The sequence below is a fragment of the Nannobrachium achirus genome (assembly GCF_963921795.1).
Source record: "Nannobrachium achirus genome assembly, chromosome: 20".
NCBI classification, from domain to species: Eukaryota; Metazoa; Chordata; class Actinopteri; order Myctophiformes; family Myctophidae; genus Nannobrachium; species Nannobrachium achirus.
Window position 1 is genome coordinate 17,389,257 of NC_137827.1, and position 23,215 is coordinate 17,412,471.

Consider the following 23,215-nt stretch of genomic DNA (forward strand, 5'->3'; position numbering starts at 1 on the left):
CTTGATATGAATTTGCATACACACATTAGTTGATTTAAACATAAAATCATTCACGGCATAAAACCATGTGGGTGGGAGGATGAATAACGTCACTGTCGGGCAGAAACCTTGTATCTCCAAGTTTCAAAGTTGTAATTTTTTTCGCAAAGTAAAGCACTGCTTCATCACACAAGGCCATCGCACAAAGGTAGTGAAAACAGCCGATCTGCAAGCACACAACGCCTCGCACCGCGAGGCGTTGTGTGCTTGTAGATCGTGTGCTTGTAGATCGGCTAGTTTAAATCATTTTAAAAATGATAAATACAAAACGAACGGTTTTGGACATACAAGGTTTTCACACGACAACGACGATAAGTATTCTGATTATGCTGTTGGACAAAACGTCCAACACGTAATCCCCTCTATCAGTGAACAAAGCAAAGCATTTACAGTGAATTCCTGACCACCGGTTTTATATGGCAATTTGAGGTCATTCAAACTTATACGCTCATCTAAATAACAATACATACTTAACATTTATTGCGAACTGTGGTTTTTGTGACCACATCACAGATACTATATATAGTTTTTTTTATTGCTGCCTTAAAATATACTTCTGGTGCGAGCTTTGCATATTATATTTGGATTGCCTCGGCCATTTAGATTGAAATAGCAGATTCTTCCGCGACAGCACTTTCAGAGGCTTGAACTGCTCAGATGATTCAGATATAATATATAATGCACATTCCTTGGGTTTCTCTGTGTTGTGGACTGAGTCGGTCCCACAGAGATACAGTGATTTGATCCAAAAATATCAGAACGATTTGTCAGAAGTGAGAAAGCTTATCTTTAAGTGTCAATTTAAATATAATTCCAGAAGTAATAAAATAGCTTATTAAATAAAACAGTATGGTGATATAAAGGCATAAATATTTGTTTTTGAGTACATACTGTACCTAATAGTGCACTGTATTACTCCTGTGTGAATTCACAGTACAAGTCCATAGGCTTTTATCCTTATATGAGTAATTCTCCTCTTGGCTTGGCAGAGATCTTGTAGTCTAGAGGTTTCAGTGTTAATCCATAAGAGCAGTTTAAAGACAGTTCCTGGTTGGGATTCTTCTCGAAGCAACACTGGTGGACTAGAATAGCAAAGAACAAAAATATCTCCACTTTCGCGATTTGGTCGCCAATACATCGCCTCTTCCCTGCCGAGAAGATCATGACGCTGCTGGTGAGATCTTTGTCTATGGATCCGTTTTCATCCAGGAAGCGTGAGGGGTCGAACACGTGTGGGTCTTTCCACTTCAGAGGGTCATGGTTGACGGACCACTGGTTGATGAAGACCACCGTGTCCTTGGGGATGCGGAGGCCCTCGATGGTGACGTCTGCGGTGGTGGAGTGGGGGATGGTGAGGGGCACGAAGCTGATAAAGCGCATGGTCTCATAGATGAAGGCATCCAGGTAGGCCAGGCTGCTCCTGTCTTCGATGCACGGCAGCCTGTCACGGCCCACCTCGGTGTCGATCAGCTCCTGGAGTTTGATTTGTATGTCGTGGTGTTTGGCCAGCAAAAGGAGCATCCACTGAAGGCAGGTAGAAACGGTGTCCTGGCCCGCGCCAATTAAATCCGCTATGGTCCCCTCCGTGTGGGCCGCGTTTAGGCCGCTGTCGCCGTCTGTGTTGTCCATCACCCCGATGAAAGCATCGCTCATGTCGCGGGTGACCTGCGGGTCAAAGGTTTCCCGGTGCTCCACCACCTTTGCCCGCACATAGTCAAAGAACTCCTCGTTGAGGTCTTTGAAGTCGTTGAAGATGCTGCGCACGGGATTGGGGAAGGACTGGAGCCAGGGCATGACGTCCACTAGGCTGCCAGCCCCCACCGTTTCCCCAAACTTGTCCACCCTCTTCAGCAGAGCTCTGAACTCGAGCTCGTCGTGCGCATACCGTTTTCCGAAGCACAAGGCGCAAATCACGTTTGCAGCAGCTACTGTCAGCTCCTGTGCCGGGTTGAAATACTGCCCTTCAGCGCTGAGTTGAAGGAAAACCTCAACCAGTTCGGTGGCCTCGGCCACAACGTGCTGCTCAAAGGCTTTTTTGGTCTGACTGTTGGCAGACGAGAAGGCTCTGATGGTTGATTGAGCAATTTTCCTGTGGATCTTCCATTGGTTGCTATAATTATTAAAGGTCATGCCGTTTCCACCTGAGACGGACTTGAAAGAGACAAAGTCGGGTCTGCCTGCAAACTCTGTACTGTGCTGTACCAGAGCCTGGCGAATTACAGTGTATCCATTGAGAACAACAATATCACTGCAGCCCAGTCGAATCTGATAGAGATTGCCGTATTTCTTTGCCAATTTGGCAAAGCTGATATGAGGCATTTGGCCGAGCTGCATGGCATTGCCCACAACCGGCCAGGCGAAGGGTCCTGGCAGTCTTCTCTTGAGCCTGAGGTTCCTGACCCACAGACAGGCTTCCAGACAGAAGAGGAAAACGAAGGATGCAACCAGAGCCGGCTGGACCTGTCCACTCCACTCCCTGATGTTGCTACTGCCCTTCACACCGAACTCTGTGTCCAGCTGAGCCATTGCTGTTTCCTGCGGTGGTTTCTCCTTAGTTTTTTTTCCACCCCACTGTGTCCAATGCAAAGAAAATGTCACTTGATTTTACCTGGGCTGTTCCAAAACGTCCAAATATTTCAAGTATCACTTCTGTACATAATCTCAAACATTTTCTAAAATACAAATATAGGTAAAAAAATAATTTAGTCCTATACTGTACTTTGTTCAAATATTAAAGCGCAAAAATCCACGGTGTGAATCCTCAGCACCCCTCATACGCTGTCTCACAGGATGTCTTGATGATGGGGTGGAGTGGTGAGCGATGGTGCTGTGCGTCTTCAGTTGACCACTTCAGAGGAATGCAGATTTCAGCCTTAACACTCTCGCTTATAAGTATCTCCTTGGTGGGAGGGGTCAGCAACTCAGGTTTTTTATTATCTCTCTCCTCCCATTGTGACCACAGCTTATAGACCTCAGAGTCCCATTCAGGCCTCGCTCCAGTCCTGTGTCAGCCTGTAGAATGAGTGTCGGGGAGAGGGAGAGTGCAGATAGCTTGTACATATAGGTCTGGTTTCCAAAGACAAAATGAGATTTTTGGAATTCAATGCAGCTAAAGCATAGGGCGGAGAGATGACGCTTTGACACCTTTTAAATGGTAAACAACCCCTCATACCTAGAGCACGCATGGCCACCGGCCCAGGAACTGTTTCATAATACTGTAAATTATTAATTAAATTAATATATAGGGAAATTACAAGCACTTTATCAGGCTGACCCATTTATATGTCTAAGTATGTATAGGCCTGTAAATAGGCCGTGGCTGGTATAGTAATGGCTTGTTAAGATTTTCATATAAACTTTCCTTAGTTATTTCAAATCATGATTTTGTTATTTCCAACAAAGTTGTTAACTATAAACATATAGAATCGGAGGCTAAGATATGCCCCTAAAAGCTCTGGGTTCCAGAATAGAACACAAAAGTTATACAATCAGCACTTTATTATGCTCTATAAAAGAATGTATTTATATTGTCGGCATAATTGCCCTTTAAACAAAGTAAATGAGATAATCCAGCTGTTTGGCTTGCGGCTGTATCGAGACACTTTTGAAGAATAATTCAAATTGCGATACTTTGTGAATTCTTCTGCTCATATGGCTGTTTGTGCAATGAAAAAATAACTTTCCAAGTGATATTCAGATACTGTTTCAGCACTGTGGAACTGCTGTGTATAGCCTTCAGTGATAATAATGCACGGCACGATCAGACTGCAAACCAAAGTCTTGCCAAACGCAGGCCGATGTCAGTCCTGTTGTTAGGACATCTTACAGTTCAGATACTGTATCAGCCAGTTCTGACAATTGGGAAACTATGTGGGCCAGAGTTAAGATTGAGAAACCCAGTTTTGCATCACAACCAGTGATGACCACACAGCTTTGCGGCTTGAGAGGGGTCATCAAATGTTACTGTAGTTTCACACAAGAAGAAAGTGGTTAAACGATGCTTTTTTACTTCAACACTCACAGTACTGTATATGGGTGGATACTTGGCTTCTCTGTTTCTGTCCACAACAGCAGCCTGACTTTCTTAATCATTTTTGTAAAAGAATCTTAATGACCGTCACATTACATGTGCTATCTGACCAATACTGCATCAGTTTCAGCTGTGACCACCCTCATGACATAATGTATTGTTTTGGCGAACCCCAAATCACACAAACAATGTGCAGCAAATGTTTAGAATAGTGTAATTGCTATGGAAATACATGTCATTTGAATATAACCCAGAGACTCACCCAGACTCACAATTAAAACAGACCATTGACAGATTTTTTTTATTTTTTTATTTAAATCACTTTATTCATTTCAGATGTAGCTTATTTTCTCCAATCACATAGAGCAACCATCTTAAATTAACAACATACTCCATATGAAGAATTCCTCCCTAAGCAGTCGAGGCATGCTGTAGTTAGGGCTGTTGGCATCAGTCCCTGAACACAAAAAGTCTTTGATAGAAGTGAATTATATCCATGTAGCTTTGAGAGGGGTGTCGTGTAAACAAACATGCCTTTTGAGTCTGAGACTGAGAAAGGGACTATTTGCACTGTGTTTGTGTGCTCTTATCTGCTAGTGAGATAGCAGTGCTTCTACAGTAAAGTTGACCCTTGGATATAGCACATTTTGTCTTTTGTTTCTTCCTTTTTTTCCCATCAGCACAAATCAAGTGTTGTACTCTCCCAGACTCCAATGCAATCTCCCCTTCATCGAATCTTTTTTAGTCTCTCTTGGCGTGACTTCTTCCTCTTCATTTTGTTCAACTTCCACCTCACGTGCATCCTTCCAACAGTATGTTCAATGTGTTTGTATACATTGAGTACAGTAGATAATTGGATTAAAATTTCTTTAAAACTATTGTCATACCTGAAATATATAGCTATACAAATACTTTGTAATTGCTTTATGTGACAATGGCTAAATAACTTCTTATACCATTAAGAGAAGAGCGGGACAACAAAAATACGTCTTCAAGTGGCATAACATTCACACATGTTCACAAGCATTTCATATACTGTAGAGTGATATTAGTTTATATTGTCTTCTCAGGGATATGGCTGTTCCCTATCATATATGTACATGCTGAATAATGGTTGTAAAATAAGCACACAACTCAAAATGTAAAAAAATAAAACGTAATTGGATCAAGTATATTTTGAGAACTTTGCACTGATTCCCACAAGAGCTTTATATTCAAACCTTCAAAATGCATATTCACTTCAATTTCCGTCTCTAACCAACCATACATGTTTGAAATAATTCTCAACCCTGCATCAACAACAATGCAAACATAATAGACTGTGTTTAGATATTCATTAAATATTAAATATGAAAAAGTTACAACAACAGCATTCAGTGCAAGTTTGATAATACTTACTGTTAAAAACATCACTGATGAGAAAGTGTTATTGTCTTTGCTGGCCTTAAGTCACAGTATTGAGATTAGAACGCTCACGCTGGGGAGACCAAACCGAGCAGCTTGTCCCTGAGCTTGGCATGGATGCTGCTGTGAAAAGGCTTGAGCGTGAGCCCGTAGGAGCAGTCCAGAGTGACGGGCTCGGAGGGGTTATGCTCAAAGCTGCACTGATGCAGCAGCATCGCCGTGAATAAAAAGATCTCCACTTTCGCGATCTGGTCCCCGATACATCGCCTCTTCCCGGCGGAGAAGATCATGACGTTGCTGGTGAGATCCTTGTCTATGGATCCGTTTTCATCCAGGAAGCGCGAGGGGTCGAAAACGTGCGGGTCTTTCCACCTCAGAGGGTCATGGTTGACGGACCACTGGTTGATGAAGACCACCGTGTCCTTGGGGATGCGGAGGCCCTCGATGGTGACGTCTGCGGTGGTGGAGTGGGGGATGGTGAGGGGCACGAAGCTGGTGAAGCGCATGGTCTCGTAGATGAAGGCGTCCAGCAGGGCCAGGCTGCCTCTGTCTTCGTAGCACGGCAGCCTGTCGCGGCCCACCACTTTGTCTATGAGGCCCTGCAGTTTGACCTGGAGGTCGGCGTGTTTCACCAGGAGCAGCATGATCCACTGCAGCGCCGTGGACGTGGTGTCCTGCCCCGCTCCGATGAGGTCTGCGACCGTGCCCTCCACAAAGTCTTTCGTCAGCCCGCTGTCCTTGTCCCCGTGCTCGATGACGTTGATGATGGCGTCGCTCATGTCCCGGGTCGTGCTGGGGTCAAAGGTCTCCCGGTGCTGCACCACCTTGGCTTTCACGAAGGCGAAGAACTCCTCGTTGATGTGCTTGAAGTTCTCGTAGACGCTGCGGACCGGGTTGGGGAAGGACTGGAGCCAAGGCATGACGTCCACTAAGCTGCCGGCGCCTACTGTCTCGCCAAACTTGTCCACCCCCTCTAGAAGGGTCCTGAACTCCAGGTCGTTGTGTCCGTATCGCTTCCCGAAGCACAGCGCACACATCACGTTGGCAGCAGCTACTGTGAATTCTGCAGAGGGGTTGAAATACCGTCCGTCTGTGCTCCTTCTCAGGAATACCTGCACCAGCTCCATCGCCTCGGCCGTAACGTGCTGCTCAAAGATCCTTTTGGTCTGACTGTTTGCAGAGGAGAAGGCTCGGATGCTGGATTGAGCAATCCTTCTATGCGTTTTCCACTGTTTACTGTAATTACTAAACGCCATGCTCCTGCCTCCGGAAACCATCTGGAAGGACACAAAGTTGGGTCTGCCCGCAAACTCGGCACTGTGCTGTATCAGAGCCTGCCGTATTGCCCTGTCACCATTGAGGACCACTATGTCATTGCAGCCCAGTCGTATCTGGTACACATTGCCGTATTTCTTTGCCAGTCTAGCAAAGGAGATGTGAGGCATTTGGCCGAGCTGCATGGCATTGCCCACAACCGGCCAGGCGAAGGGTCCTGGCAGTCTTCTCTTGAGCCTGAGGTTCCTGACCCACAGGCAGGCTTCCAGACAGAAGAGGAAAACGAAGGACGCGACCAGAGCCGGCTGGACCTGTCCACTCCACTCCCTAATGATGCTGCTTCCCTTCACACCAAACTCAGTGTCCAGTGCCATTGTAACAGATTTTCTGCACACTTGTTCCTAAAAAAAAAAAAAAAAAAAAGAAATAGGATGTTTTTAAGTCTCTTTTCAGCAAAACTATTCAGTGGCAAACTGTAAAAACGTTAACATTGGTTTTGGGTATCCATATAAAATAAGAAAAAAAGAAACCATCAAATGAGCACCTTAGAATGCCTTGGTGGCCATAATGTTCATTGCAAGAATCCAATGAAAAGAATGTATAAATGTAATAAGCTTGGTGAATTATGGCCAAGTTGTGTCCTTTGGTCAGTCTTTTTCCAGCTAGATTTAAGACTTTAGTGCCCGGTTTTGCTTCACTGCAGCTTCTTATATGTTTGCAGGAGGTGGGCAGGGCTCGGTGTAACTTTCATACTCCTCCCATTGTGGTAGCAACTGTGGAGACCCCACTATATTATCTTTCTGCTGTTGGACTTTGAGTGAGGCACGCACTTGTGAGAGATACTCAGTCATGGGCGCTCGTGAACGCGCAGCAGCAGTGCTGGAAAGTAACTAAGTACATTTACTCAAGTACTGTACTTTGAGGTATTTGTACTTTAATTGAATATTTCCAACACTTTTACTTCTACTTCACTACATCTCGGTTTCAAATATTGTACTTTACTCCACTAATAGGCTACATTTATTTGAGAACTTAGTTACTTAGAACTCTGTTCCTGTTCTATGTAAAGCACTTTGTGAGGTCTCTCTGTGATAAGTGCTATACAAATAAAATGTACTTACTTACTTACTACTTTGTAGTTTTTTATTATTATTATTACAAAACATACAGCCGGTATGTTTTGTAATAATAATGATCAAAAACTACAAAGTAGTATACCGCTTCAACCCTACATTTTGGCCATTTGAAAATAGACAATCTACAAGCTCACAATGTCTCATGAAAACTCGCAATGCGACCCATTGTGAGCATGTAGATCTGCTATTTTCAAACGATTTTTATACATTTAAAAACTTGAAATAGGACGTTCTAAGCACCTTTAAACTACTTTGGGTACTTAAAGTGGGCTACATTTTGATGCCAATACTTTTGTAGCCTACTACACAGAGTATTTCTGCAGTATTGATGGCCTACTTTAACTTTTACTCAAGTAAAACATTTGAGTACTTTTTCCACCACTGTCTGCGCAGCAGCATGAACGACGCTCTGTCTGTCTGTCTGTCTGTCTGTCTGTCTGTCTGTCTGTCTGTCTGTCTGTCTGTCTGTCTGTCTGTCTGTCTGTCTGCACGCACGGGGGAGCTTCAGCAGCAACTCTCCGCATGGTGACACTGACACATTGGAAACTTGTCGAGGCAATTTGTAACCTCGTTTGAAGACCGGCAACTTGGACATTGCACAGAAAATAAGTAGCAGAATAAGCTTTTATATTTTTGTTGCGGTTTCCTTGTAGCTTTATAGGAGATTCCGTGGGAGCGCTTTGACTAGAGAATCTTTGTGAATATATGCGGTCGGTTGGTCCTTAATTACAGATTTAAGTTTTATACTTGGTGACGTTGTGAAATCGGGTTTGCACAATGATTTGACTGATGTGTAACTGCGGTAATATTATTTTGTTTCATCTGTAGATAGCTATATGGCTTTTGTAATCCGTATATAGCATATAGGCTACGTCTCGTTTGGCACATCTGGCTATAGGAACCGTGGTGTTACAGACAAATAAATGTCTCCTTTTAAGGTTAAAGTTACCCGCCGCAATTAAAAAGAAGTGTTTTGCTTACAGCTGAACCGGATCGTGTTATGTTAATCCACCTTGATTGTGGATCACGGTGGATTTCCCCGTGATTTCCCGTTCTTAATCAAACAAAAACGCCACAGGCTCTTCATTTAAAGTGTATTTTGTGTTTTAAAATCATAATAATCCGCTTTATTTTTAATGTCAAAAGGCTATTATATAGCCTATAGGCTACTGTCTGTGTCCCACTGCACTTCATAGCCTATCCGATGTGTTATATTTTCGTTGTGAAGCGAATTCAAGTGCACTTTTGACTCTGAATGGAACAATTAACATCATTCCAAATTAGCTAAAGAAAGAAGAAGAAGAAAAAGATAAGATGTAACTCGCTGGTTCCCAAACATTGGCACGGGACCCATTTATGGGTCGCAGACACATTTGTATGGGTCCCTTAATTTTTTTTTGTTATAGCCTACGTCTTGTTTGTAATTATTACTTCAATACCTTCCCAAAAAAAAGCATTTTTGTTTTTCATGATTAAAAACATTTTTTTCTAAGTAATTTAATGAACTAGATTCTAGTTCTAGTTCTTGTTCCTCTTGTCCCTATTTGAGCTGTGCTAACCATTTTGTCCTTGTCCCTTTTATGCCCATGATGCCCATGATGTCATCAATATTAAGCCCATATTGTTGGAATGCCCATATATGGACATACTTTGTCACAAATTCACAATCTCATGTGGTCTATGATGTCAGTCATCTCCATAGGCCTATTTGTGAAAAGTTAAAATTTTAAATTAAAGTCAATGGAGAAAATGAATTCACAAATGAAATTACGTAAATTAAACTACCGGTATTTAACATATCTCTTAGCAAAATGCAAGGAATTGATTCCCAATGAAGCTGGTCCATTTGACATATGGCCCAAGAGCGTGCACCAAAGCTGTGGGAGGAGTAGCACGGCAAAATACAATGTATTTAGGATGGGATGGAAGATGGATGGATGGAATAAAGTCGGACAAGTACTATAGACTGGTTGCAGCCACACCAATAAAATAAAATAATCCATAAATTAGAGTATTATTAAACTAGACCAGGTCAACCTGGTTGTGCCAGACCCCCTGTCTGTCATCATCATTTATGACATCATGCCTTTTGTAGGCATGTCATCATCATGTCATCATCATATATACCCTTTATATAGAAAACCCGGACAGACAGACCGACATTTGCTTATGTAGGCCTACCCATTTCATGGGTCTGGCAAAAAAAGGTAGTGAAAATAGCTGATCTACAGTAGCCTACAAGCTCACAACGCAGCACGAAGCGACACGTTTTGAGCTTGTAGATCTGCTATTTTCACTAGTTTGGGTCCCGGGGCCAAAATGTTTAATTTCTCTTTTGGGGTCTCGAGCTAAAAAGTTGGGGAACCACTGGTGTAACTGATGCATCTATAGGCCTACTTAAATTATATTTGATGTGGTGGTGTTTGAGTTTAATAGACTATGGTTAAGCTGATACATTTAAAGGGATATTCCACTTTCAAAAAACTTTTTGTCATTGTATGGTCTAATCAGGCTTGTATGAACACCCTGAACAGTTTTTAATTTTCTTCATTCAGTATTTAGATATTTGATGTAAAAGTTACCAGGCCCGACACGCCCATGCCTCTCCCCACACACACTCATTGTAACTTCAAACTCCATTTTAACCATGATAGATTCATTAAAAATACCCATTATTTTTTCTGGTGACTCATAATACCCTCCTAGTACGTGAGCAGGCCGTGTTTTTTCCATAACGTTTTTCATGTATTTTTTATATATTTTTATTGTATTTAATTTTTTCCATTTTCACAAAGAATTATTAAAAATACATGAAAAACGTTATGGAAAAAACACGGCCTGCTCACGTATTAGGAGGGTAGTTTGAGTCACCAGAAAAAATAATGGGTATTTTTAATGAATCTATCATGGTTAAAATGGAGTTTGAAGTTACAATGAGTGTGTGTGGGGAGAGGCCCTGGGCCTGGAGGGCCAGATAACTTTTACATCAAATATCTAAATACTGAATGAAGAAAACTAAAAACTGTTCAGGGTGTTCATACAAGCCTGATTAGACCATACAATGACAAAAAGTTTTTTGAAAGTGTAATATCCCTTTAAGCACTTCCTCTAAGCATTGCTTTTGCAAAGAGTAAGTACTCAATTTAGTGGCTAATTTTACAATGTTTCAATTGAATCCAAATGATGTCAACCTCGCGTTTAATAGAATGAAAATAAATCAACGTGTCCACACTGTCCTCTGGAATGCAGAGGAAACACAAAGCTGTGTTTTAGACCTAATCTCTAATCCAGGGGTCTTCAACGTTTTCAGGCCAAGGACCCCTTAGTTGAGACTTGAGAGAGAGATGAAGCAGGGACCCCCCACAACCTTTTCATAGATTCCATATAGTTTCATCGTTTGACAGCACAATCATCAGTGTATTTTGGATTCATGTCAACTTGTGTTTTCAGATATTTAACCACTTGAACCGTCAATACTTAAAGCTATACTGTGTAAGTTGCTCAACTTGTGGTCAGTAGCTCTATAGCAAACCTCGGTCGCGTCCGCGTCTTTCGGCCGTTTTTCGGTTCTCACACCCCCGCGTCTGCCTCCACCTCGCCGAGATCTATCTTTTGAGGGGTCCCTGGTTCCTGTGCGTTCAGCCATTCCGGAGATACACTCCTTCACCCATGCTTCACCGTGCACCCGAGTATAGAGACACACGGGAGACTACAAATATGGCCGCCCTAGCGACCCCACTCCAAGATGCGCTGTGATTGGCCGGCAGTGTATAACCCTCGCTGTGATTGGCCGGTAGTATGATGACGTCATTTTGCCGCGAAATTCTCCCCCCCTCACGGCTCATAGAAAACATATAAAGAGAAGGCTTTTGAAGCTGAAAATAACGGAGTGGGGGTTCTAAAACTTTAGCGATTTAACAGTTAGGACCATTTTAAGATTTGTTTTATAAAAAAAGTTACATGGTATAACTTTAATAAACTTAATAAAACGTGAGCTGTTGTAGATCGGCTATTTTTGGCTAAAGTTCTCAGAATATGGACGCTAGGCTTCAAGTGGTTAATATAAAAAAAGGGGAAAAACAGGTTTCTATCACACAATGATTTGGTGGACCCCCTGTAGTAACTCTGAGGGCCCCCTAGGGGTCCCGGACCCCCTGTTGAAGACCCCTGCTCTAATCTGATAGATCGATAGATAGATAGATAGATCCATCCATCTAAGGAAAAGAATCAAAGCAGCATTTCACATCACATTCTGTAAGATTCCCACAGAATATTAATCAGTGTTGCAGAGAGAGAGAGAGAGAGAGAGAGAGAGAGAGAGAGAGAGATAAACTTGCACGCCTGGCATGGTTGACTTCTTGGACCACATTCTTGGCTCGGTATCACAAAGCACAGTGTATTCCTTATGGAAATCACAGCTCCCCCTTGATTCTATTAACCTTTGATTTAAAAACGCCTTCATTTCGGTTCGTGAGGCGAAGCGTTTTTCCTCCTCGGTGCCAGAGACACAATTTGTGTGTCTTGTTTCCCCACCAACTGTGAAGTTTATTTTCGCAGGGAGGTAATGACCCTAATTGAAGGCTCTAAAACATTTCCGAAGTGAGGCATTAAGTTTAGAGGGACAGGGACTTCTCTAACATGCCAGCACAGTCACTCTTTATCAGGGCGGGGGCAGGCACGTGCACACATAGACATGAAAGGGGGCTCGAGCCCCTGCCCTTTTATCCCTCTGTAAAAAAAGTGCCCTCTCCAGACCATGAATGCAGTTTTTACTATGGTGAAAGAAATGCAAATGCCCCTCTTACCATGCCATACCTGAAGGCAGCATTCAAGAGAATTGTCTTGTCCAAACTCTCCTGAACTTGAATGCAGCACCTTGTGATGAAAGTATAGCCCTCTCTGTGTAGAAATCCATGATGTACGCCACATGTCCACTATTGACTTGATTATGCTTAGTTCACTGTGGTATCAAGCACCGAAAAATACTGCGACGCATTGTGAGCTCGGAGGTCTGCTATTTTCAATAGTTTCTCCACAAAGCCCTTTCTCTGCACGTCCCTGGGTGGGGGGAGGAGGAGGGGGGGGGGGGTGTAAGTATCTCTGCATCTCTCGTGCCAATTTAACTCGGATGGGTGTAAAATGGACCCAGTCTTGAGTTGAATTAACACTCAGCACTGCGTGTTGGTGCTGTGAAGATTATATCTGGATTACTTTTTCACTCGACATAAACGGTGTGGCTTATTTGTGAAGGAGATATGACTCTTGTGTATCTGGCCATTATCACATATTTTCATATAGATAAACTTCCCAGGAAGAAACTGTTTGAAATGTTGCTGGCACACGACTTAGGAATGAGACGAACAAATTATTGCTTAAAACATTTAGATACACAAATCGTGGAGCCACTTTTGTGCTTCACAAATAGTGTAGGCTGAAGGGCACTATAAAAAAAGAAGACAATAAATACAACAGTCTCCCGACAAATGCTTGTTCTACTTCAGTTTTGTCATTGTTCCAAGCTTTGAAACGCAAACCAGGTAAAATCGTGCAAAGTCCATGCCTCATATTATGTCACAGTCAACAGTAAACATGTGTCTGGTATCTGCAAGTTTAATCAATAAGGTATTTGGAGCTGTGATCCAGTCTGCGGATATCCACTTGGGTTATTCTGTGCTTTTCCCAACAGTGTTAGATTGTTGGGTTGAATCTATAATTGCCTTTGTGACAGAGGAAAGCTTCCATAGTCTTGGTTGCATAAGTTAAGATACCTGAAACCCTTTGACTTATTTAAATATTTGGACAAAATAACCTATTATTACCCTGCTCGTTGACAACCACCATGAGAATCATGTGCCCACAACAAAACTATTAACGCACAAAGGTTTGCATTTTGACTGACGGACAAAATCTGCCCAATTCTCACGCAACACTTTGAGAGCTTGTAGTTGAATTTTGATTATTATTATTATTTACATGCCCAAAATAGGGATGCCAGCCAGGTTCAAAGTGGTTAATGGTGAGAGAGAGAGAGAGAGAGAGAGAGAGAGAGAGAGAGAGAGAGAGAGAGAGGGGAGGGACCCGAGCAGGGTATCTGCACTGCCAAAAAAGAATTTGCAGATTAAAAGTAACTGGAGTGTAACTTAGTACGTGCTCTGTATTCTTGAAACACTAATGGGACCAGAGAAACCTCCTTGTTTACAGATGTCTGGGAGTTTGGCTGGTTCACAGCAACTGCCCCGAGAACTGTTTGTCTTGAGAAAATAACGCACTGTTGTGGACAAGCACAGAGAAACCCTCCGGAACGATTCCTCGGTTAACCATAGACACAGCAACAACCGTCTTCGAAGACACTACTTCACATGGGGGATGACTTCTTGTTTCTTCTTCTCCCTTTGGCTTCCTAAAGTGGGGGGTGGGTGGGTGTAGGGGGGGATCCATGTTTGGGTGTGTAACGCTACACCCTGACCCCCCCCCCCACCCACCCCCCCACCCCATTCCCTCACTCTGTGCTCCTCATGCACATGTGGCCGCTCGCATCCCCATCACGTTAATTAGAGCCAGGTTTGTGGCTGTGCATGGGGAGACGGGGATGGGGGGGAGGTGGGGACGGGACGGGGACGGGGGGAGGTGTATGTGTGCATTTTGCGTGTGGCTGCTGTGTTTGCCTGTGATTATCCCCTGTAACCTGCCTGTGAACGGTTGGCCCTGACCCTGCGCTGACTCTGGCTGAGGAGGGGGGAATGGGGGTGGGGGGGGACGGGGACTAGAGGGGGTCTACGCAGGGACGTGCTGGGCCCCTGATTCAGCCCGGGAAAAAAAGAGTTGGAGAGGCCCTCATTGCGCACTATAGAGAGAGAGAGATCGCTCTATAGCGCTGCTGCTACTCAAAGATTTGCCATTTCAGATCATGACAAATAAAGTGACATGCCAGTGGGCAAATTACATGAGTTATATTTCGTTGTTGTCGGTTGGAAACCTTGTATGTCCAAAACCGTTTGTTTTGTATTTATCATTTTAAAAACGATTTAAACTAGTGAAAACAGCCGATCTACATGCACACAACACCTCGCACCACGAGGCTATGTGTGCTTGTGGATCTGCTGTTTTCACTACTTTGTATGATGAAGCAGGGCTTTGCTTTGCGAAAAAATTTATTAATTTGAAGATACAAGGTTTCTGCCCGACAGTGACGATTTACTTTGTTGGCCGCCCAGCCCCCAAAATGGAAACGAAGGCCGACATTTTATTTTAATTTTTTTCCTAATGGCCGGCCTGGACCGGCCGGGAATGAATGAACCGGCCGTTTGGGAGTTGGCCCGCTTTTCCCAATGGCCAGCACGTCCCTGCTAGAGGGGGTCTACGCTTGCAGCATGTAATGTGCCGGCGGGTGGGCTGCGCCGTGCGCAGACGTGGGGGCCAATGGCGGACCGGGGCCAGGCCTGCCTCTGGAGCTAATCATTGTTTACTAGTCTCATTTCCACTTCTCAGTGAGCTACTGTCACGCACAGCACCGAGAGAGAGAGGGAGGAGGGGGGGAGGAAGGAAAGGGAGGGGGTGTGGGGTGGGGAGGGGGGGGGGGCTGTTGGCCAGGAGAGGAAAGCCAGGGGTCCGACAGGCAGTTGGGGAACCGGTGGGACTTGGGGAGAAAAGGGGGAAGAGTAGAGGGGCAGTGTTAGGAATTTTCTGAGTAGATTAGGCTTTAGGGCTAGGGGTCTTCAACAGGGGGTCCGGGGACCCCTAGGGGGTCCTCAGAGTTACTACAGGGGGTCCTCCAAATCTTCCAATCCTTTTTATATTAACAACTTGAACCCTAGTGTCCATATTCTGAGAACTGTTGCCAAAAATAGCAGATCTACAAGCTCACAACGTAGATTGGCTATTTTTGGCAAAGAGGTGTGGTGTAGAGGGGAAAAAGAGCACACTAAGTACAGAGTAAAAGGTCAAGTTTATTAGGTAATGACAGCTCAAGTGGTTAAATATCTGAACACAAATTGACATGAATCCAAAATGCACTGATGATTTTGCCGTAAAACGATGCAACTAACTTCATCTCTCTCTCAACTAAGGGGTCCTTGGCCTGAAAACGTTGAAGAGCGGAGACGAGATATAAAAAAAAAAGCAGTGGCCAAAAACAACTCAGACAAAACCAGTAAACACAAGCAACCAAAATGTCTCCCAGGGCCAGCCGAAAGGGGGTAACCACCACCGCGGACACTGCTAGCCGGAGATGGATGGCCGTGTTTGAAATGAATGCTTTTTGTTTTGGCTTGCGAGACCGCAGCCTTAAGGCACACTTGACACTTGAAAAATTGTGTTTTCCTTGACAGCTGTTTTAATCACAATATGGGAATTCAACATAAACTCTTGTCCAGAGCAACTTGAAAAGCATAAGGTCGAAGTGAGCGGCATGAACTTCAGCCAACCCCATTTAAAGAGTAAAACTTAAAAGCGGAAAAGGTGGATACGCTAATAGGCAATTAGGCATGCTACAGGATGATGACGTAATATTGACAGGTGGTTAGAGATACAGTAGGGTGGCAGGAGTGAGGAGTGTTTTCACACCAGCAGCACAAGAAGTAACTTTTTATTTAAAACTGTTGATTCTGGCTTAAGGATTTAAACAATAACAAGTATATGTGAACTCACTCTGACAGTGTACCATGTTGACTATGTTTTCATTTAATGATTTACACTAGTATACAGGAGAGCTGTTGGATGAGACCATTTGGGTTTCTTGGCTCTTCCTGCACATATTTGAGGAATTCATAAATATTAAAAGAAAAGAAAAAAACAGCACAACAAAAACGTGACGTCCAAAAAGTGAAGTCTGAAAAAAAAAAAACATTAAGAGAATCAACAAAACAATAAAATGTAAATTATGAAAAAGAAAGCAATAGCAAGAGTTTAACACGGGAATATGAGTGACCCCCATGTCCCTAATTGTCATTTTACATTTGCAAAAATAAACACGGCTGTTATAATTGATATACCACATCCACAATACCAGACAAAATAATGTAGAGATGTGTTACTGCTAGAGAGACATCTAAGGGCCTTGACTTCTAAACATTTCTACACCCTGCCCATCCAGCCTCACAAATATATAACCATCTCTAAATCCAAGAAACCCTCTCTATGGAAGTACACTGGCTTAAGGAATAAGAGACATTCAATATTCAGGATTCAGTTCCTTCCTCTTGTTCTTGCCAAAAGAAAAACTGCCAAGCACCCATGGCTTCATTCATCCTGAACTCAGTCTGACACTCAATCTAATCGGCTGTTCTAGATGTGAACACTGGAACCACTGGCGGCTCGGTCCAATCACAGATGGCGTTTGCTTAACCTGATATTACATGAGAGGTCAGTCACCTTTGCTTAACCTGGCATTCAATCAATCAATCAAACTTTATTTATATAGCCAAAGTCATACATTATTAACATATATTACATGCAGTTAGTAACATGATGACTATAGGATATATTTCACTTTCAAACTATTTGAAACCATAACAGTATTTTATTTGACTGTTGAATGTGCTTTGGAGGAAATAACTTAAAGCCCACAATGGATGAGAGGACTATTTTAGAGGACGTTTAAGGTTTTAAGTCCTTGGTTATAGTTACATAAATGGTAAATGGTGTATATAGGGCCTTTATCCAAGGCGCTTTACAGAGATTGTGCATTACATTCACCCATTCACACACACATTCATACACCGATGGTGGAGGAAACCATGCAAGGCACCAACCTGCTCACCGGGAGCAACTAGGGGTTCAGAGTCTTGCTCAAGGACACTTCGACACTAACTCTGGGGGAGCCCGGGATTGAACTGGGAACCCTTCAGGAATCCTCTGTGTCCCTCTAAGACGGCAAATCTACCCCTGAGCCACTCTTTAGGCGTTACACAGATTACCAGATAGAAAACCAAAAGTAACTGAATTGTGAATTGAGAGAATGACGTCTAACTGTATGTAAAACAAGTTTAACTAGGCCCATATGATATGAACCTTGTCATCCCTATTCTGGGTGTGTCATAATAATAGGCGAAAATAGACAAACATTTGGTGAAATTAAACAAGCATTTTCCCAAAGTTTAAGTGGTTAATTACACCAATTGAATGTAATGCCTCAATTATAGGCTACAGAGGGCGATGTTGCTGCTCATTTCTCATCTGCCTGAGCCCTACCTACAGTAGGTGGAGCAATTGACAATGTATACTAGAGCAGTGGTTCTCAACCTGTGGGTCGGGGGTCCCCAAATTATTTTGGGGTGGTCCCCAGATGATTAGCTTAATGTGCAACATTGTTTTCTCACTCAACAGTAAACAAACCAACATAAAGTTTAAGTGTATAGAGCAGGGGTAGGCAACCTTAGGCACGGGTGCCAACATTGGCACAGGGGAGGGTGATCACTGGCACACTGGCAGAGGTGTGAGAGAGAGGATTTCTTATTTTAAAATCAAATATTTTTTTTTTTAAATCAAATATTTTTTTTAAAAAACGTGGTCAGTTAAATGAAGTCACTTAATTTACAGCATATTACATCCTGCTCATAATTCTACATTCATTCAAATTCTGAACTCTGACCGGGGAGGGAGTCAGGGAGATTGGTGGATTATTGCTCGGATCGTTATAACAATCAACATATGTCAGAATGTTTGATGGCCTGTCATTAAAATATATGTTGACATGGCACACTGACTATTTAGAAAATAAAAACATGGCACTTAATTTAAAAATCGAACCTCTGTTCGAAGTGGAGCTGTGTGTGTGTGTGTGTGTGTGTGTGTGTGTGTGTGTGTGTGTGTGTGTGTGTGTGTGTGTGTGTGTGTGTGTGTGTGTGTGTGTGTGTGTGTGTGTGTGTGTGTGTGTGTGTGTGTGTGTGTGTGTGTGTGTGTGTGTGTGTGTGTGTGTGTGTGTCTGGCCTGGCCTGAACAACAGCGCCCTCGTGTGGTCACAAAAGGTTACTGCAGGCTACATACCCGGAGACAGACAAACAGACAAACAGACAGACAGACAGACAGACCCACACACACGGCCACGTATAGGGAGCTCCACACAGCTCCAAAAAGGTTGCTGACCCCTGGTATAGAGAGTACATGCACATTTCTAAAGCTCATCAATATTAGAGACAGAAATTGTGAAAATAGCCGATCCACATGCTCACAACGCCTCGCATTGCGAGGCGTTGTGAGCATGTAGATCTGCTATTTTCACAATAGAACGGTGTTATACAAAAATGTAATGCCTCAACTCTTAGTGCTCGTCAGGGTGGGGGCGTCCCCAGTTAAAATGTGATTATTTTGGGGGTCGCAGCCTGAAAAGGTTGAGAACCACTGTACTAGAGCAACGTATTGTATATTTGGAGATTTGAGGCTCATCCCGTTGAATTCTCTGCGTGCCATGGACAGGAACAGGGATGAGCTTGCGTGCCACGTCTGCCTAGCGTGCGCGGAGCTCGGTGGCTGAACCCCGGGCTTCCCCAGGGAGCTGGGGGGTTGAGATCCTACCAGGAGATTAACGTGAGGAGAGGGAAAAGGCACAAGCAGAAATGGCTTCCAGATGACCCCCCCCCCCAACTTTGTTGGCTCATCAAAATCTGGCCACGTTGGCAGGGCACACAGTTAATCATGCATCTCCCACCTTGTGGGCCTGATAGTCACTATGGTCAGGATCTATTTGGAATCTCCCTGCAGGTATTCTCGATGCATACGACTAACCCATTAAGACCTAAGGTAGATTCTACAAATGCCTTCTAAGTCAGTGGTTCTCGAACATTTTTTGTGCCATACAAAGACCCCTAAAAAGAAAGTTTTTTGGCCGCGGACCCCATCTGAAAATGGTTTGTGCCAGGAACCCCAGGAGAGAAGATTTGCGTTAACATGTTCTACAAGCTACAAGCTCACAATGCATTGTGTTGCAACAAGGCATTGTGTGCTTGTAAATTGGCTTTCCTGCAAAAAAGAAAAAAAGGACCCGTAACCCTCAGTATAGGGTTAAGTGGTAAAATGTGGATCAGCACTTTTGAATGCAAAAATATAACATTTGAAATGTAAGAGATACGCAACTATGATACTGGGGTTACATTATGAGTTTGTACTTTTATCTTCCATCCATCATCCCATTGAATAAGATGACATTTTATCTGATCCTATGACATTTCTTCTTTATAGTGAACTTTGGAAACAGTGTAGAAGAAAGAGAGCCTTTATGATGTGGGAGAAGTCTTGAGCTGGATTTGAATTATTGTGTTCAAGTTTCAACTTAAGTGATACATTGTGCACCTATAGACAGGTTTCTTGTTTACAAACATTGAGACTAAATGCACTGGTGACTGTATCATGTAATCAATTCCTACCAATCCCCAAACCTTTTGTTTTGGGGAGCGCTGGTTTCATTGGCTAATTTTGGTACCGAACCTGCGCACACATCTATTTCTTATCAGTGTAACGTGGACCAGAAACCCGTCCATACCTCCTTGTAGATCGGCTATTTTCGCTGGAGAATATGTTTGCCTTGGATGCCTCCTATGACATGCCCAGAATAGAGACACTGCTAGGGTCCATGCTGTTCATTGATCTACTAGGACATCCAAAATACACACTGGAAAGAAACCTGGGGAATATGGAGATGCTCTTCCTGAAGAGAAATGAGCGAGACCAAGATTCTAGTCTACTGGGTAATTAACATTACAACCTTATGTTCCATTGATCATCAAGTGGAGAGAGAGACATGGTGACACCAACGTGACGTTCAAGCGGAAAACGAACATACTTTTTCAATCTGGGATGGATTAAGGACGTTGCACAGTTTTCCATAGCAGTTTGTCTTATCAAAAGAGATTGGAGTTAATTAATGGAAAGAAATATAACAATGAAGCAGTAATGCCAAAGAGACTATTGTACCTTTTTACATTACATATAGGTAACAACAACAGCAGAGCGCGTCATGAGGTGCGCTCACCACTGGCGATGCCAGTGACATCACCACTGGTGTCACCTGGAATGCTGGTCCCTCATTGGCTGTTAATGATGACGTTGCCAGAAATGTTGACAAAATTAAACAAACATTTTCCAAAAATAGCCAATATACTGCGCCTTACAACGCAAACTTGTAGATCGTCAATTTTCGCATTTTGTATTGAGGGTTTAAGTGGTATAGACTGTATAAGTAAGGAGAGAAATGCAAGGAGAGAGAATTTAACTGAAACCATTCTGGAGGAAGTCACTTGTTTGCTCACAATGGATACACGTTAATGTCGAAAGGCATTTTAAGTGAGACACAGATTACCAGTGAGTGTAGAAAGAGAGAGTTTACGATGTGGGAAAAAGTCCTGTGCTGGATCTGAATTCTTGTTTTTACCAGACCAGGCACTTCTAACCCTCTAATGTACTAGGTTCCCAAACCTTTCCATGCCAAGGACCCCCACATAGCCATATAGCATCTGGCTATGTGGGGGACCCCATTGCAAAAGGGGAAAAAAAGCGATAGCCAATCTGCAAGCTCACAACACTGTCACAATAATTACCGTCACAGTTATTGTCACAGTGTGTGAACAATGTCCCCACTTTCCTTTCCAATTGGCCCCCATGGTGCCCCCTGGTGTCCCCCCCTAGGAGCCGCGGCCCCCACTTTGAAAACCTGTGTACTTGGACAACCCCAACCACCACACGCACGCACACGCGCACGTGCGCACACACTGGACAGAAACGCATCCATCATGGATAAGAACTATCAATAAACTCTCTGTCAAAACAGTTCAACCAACATCGAACGACATTCAGCATGCACACCTCGGAATAATTCTCATATTGAAACAAGTCGTGCAATCGTTCGAGTAATGACGTTTCCACAGTGTTGAATACAGTCTCAACAAAATCAAAATGTCACCTCCAGTTCCCTTCTCAAATAACACCCACATTAAGCCACCTATCACTAAAGGCCTAGAATTATTGAATGCTTTAACTATTGAAAGATAGCAGATATACAAGCTCACAGCGTGGCACCGAGTGCCGTGCTGCGAGCTTGTAGATCTGCTATTTGTGAAAAATCTTGAAAATTCGAATTTTGACCCGATTCTATAAGTGTCTTTTGAATCCCTCTAAGGTTTTTTTTTTAAAAACCTATGTTTCTATGTCAGCAATCTGGCTAGCCATCGTCAAGGAAAAGGTCCTTTTCACTTAACTGGAGCTCAGTTAGTCTGTTCTTGAGAGACTACTATGTCAGTGGTTCTCAAACCTTTTCATGTGATATTTATTTGGCCACGGACCCCCATCTCAAAATATCTAGTTCTAGAGCTTGTATATCTGCTATTTTTCATTGGTTAAAGCATTCAATAATTCTAAGCCTAAATGGGTTGGTTAAGTTCCCATCACTCCTGCATCTGTCATAGCTGCAGCGCTGCTGTCGGTTTTGCCTCAGCGCCGGTTTCACAGCATTCTGCTGACTGTGTTGAAATTGGGTGAATTTCAGAGGAAATGTACTTACTGAGTCTCTTTGGTACATCTGTACGTCTAGGACAGGTGCATTGGAGGGAGAAGGTAGAGCATTAAAAGAAAATAATAATGTCAAAGTGTCTTCATGGTACAGTAATCTTTATTAAAGCTGCAATCCATAACCTTCTTTTAGTGAATACGATGTTATTTTAATCTGTAGGGAAGAATATGATAATCTAATATAACACCAGCCAGGATCTAATGTCTCAAAAGAAAAACAAGGAGAAGACGTCCAACCACCACATTTGTGATGAGAAGAATTGGATGAGGCTCAAAAGCGTAATATCTCCCCTGCCCAAACAGGCAGGTAATCGAAAAAACATGGCCCCTCACATATTAGTAGGGAGTCAGCAGAACCAAGGATGGGTGTTTTAGATGAATCTAACCTGGTTAAAATGGAGTTTGAAGTTAGAATGGGTGTGTATATGAAAGGGGTGCGTCTGATAAAACGAATGTCAAATCTCCAAATTCTGAATCGAGCAACTTAAAAACTGTCTGGGGTGTTCACAAAAGCCTGGGTAGATGATAAAATGACCCAAATTATTTTTGGAAGTGAAATATCCTTTTAATAAAGCTGACTGTAAGAGTGTATAGTATGCAGGACTTTTACTCCTTTCACAGGAAATTAATGTGAAAGTCCATCCTGAAATAAAACTCATACATGCTGTTTCCTGTTATCTGTAGCTGTGTAGTTAAGATCTGTGTATTAGGCTGACCCTATAACCGAATGGTCAGGGCTCTCATTACCACATGAGAGAGCAAAATGCCTTCTTCGGCGTGGTCCCGGTTTGATGTGAGCCGGCGGAACAGGAACTGTTTGCTGTGTTTTTCCCTT

General features: G+C 43.1%; 3 protein-coding genes and 1 long non-coding RNA gene across 4 annotated transcripts in view; 2 read left to right on the forward strand and 2 right to left on the reverse strand.

The window, feature by feature from the left end:
• Window positions 1–23,215, forward strand: part of dnajc17 (DnaJ (Hsp40) homolog, subfamily C, member 17) — a 337,059-nt gene that overhangs the window by 183,289 nt on the left and 130,555 nt on the right. The gene's annotated exons all lie outside the window — the stretch shown is intronic.
• The window catches only part of LOC308305426, a 135,319-nt gene that overhangs the window by 36,420 nt on the left and 75,684 nt on the right, over window positions 1–23,215 (forward strand). The gene's annotated exons all lie outside the window — the stretch shown is intronic.
• LOC308305441 (cytochrome P450 1B1-like) lies at window positions 997–2,565 on the reverse strand (the record flags this gene model as incomplete). The annotated part of the gene is made up of 1 exon (XM_080750238.1): window positions 997–2,565. One exon carries the CDS (start codon window positions 2,563–2,565, stop codon window positions 997–999), a length of 1,569 nt encoding a protein of 522 aa, XP_080606364.1.
• Window positions 4,381–7,421, reverse strand: LOC308306372 (cytochrome P450 1B1-like). The gene is made up of 2 exons (XM_080751332.1): window positions 7,293–7,421; window positions 4,381–7,149 (listed from the first exon to the last, which is right to left on the reverse strand). Exon 2 carries the CDS (start codon window positions 7,120–7,122, stop codon window positions 5,542–5,544), a length of 1,581 nt encoding a protein of 526 aa, XP_080607458.1. The 5' UTR covers window positions 7,123–7,149; window positions 7,293–7,421; the 3' UTR covers window positions 4,381–5,541.

Bases quoted from the DNA above. Each gene is read 5' to 3' on its own strand.
- LOC308306372 (XM_080751332.1), bottom strand. From the start codon at position 7,122: ATGGCACTGGACACTGAGTTTGGTGTGAAGGGAAGCAGCATCATTAGG.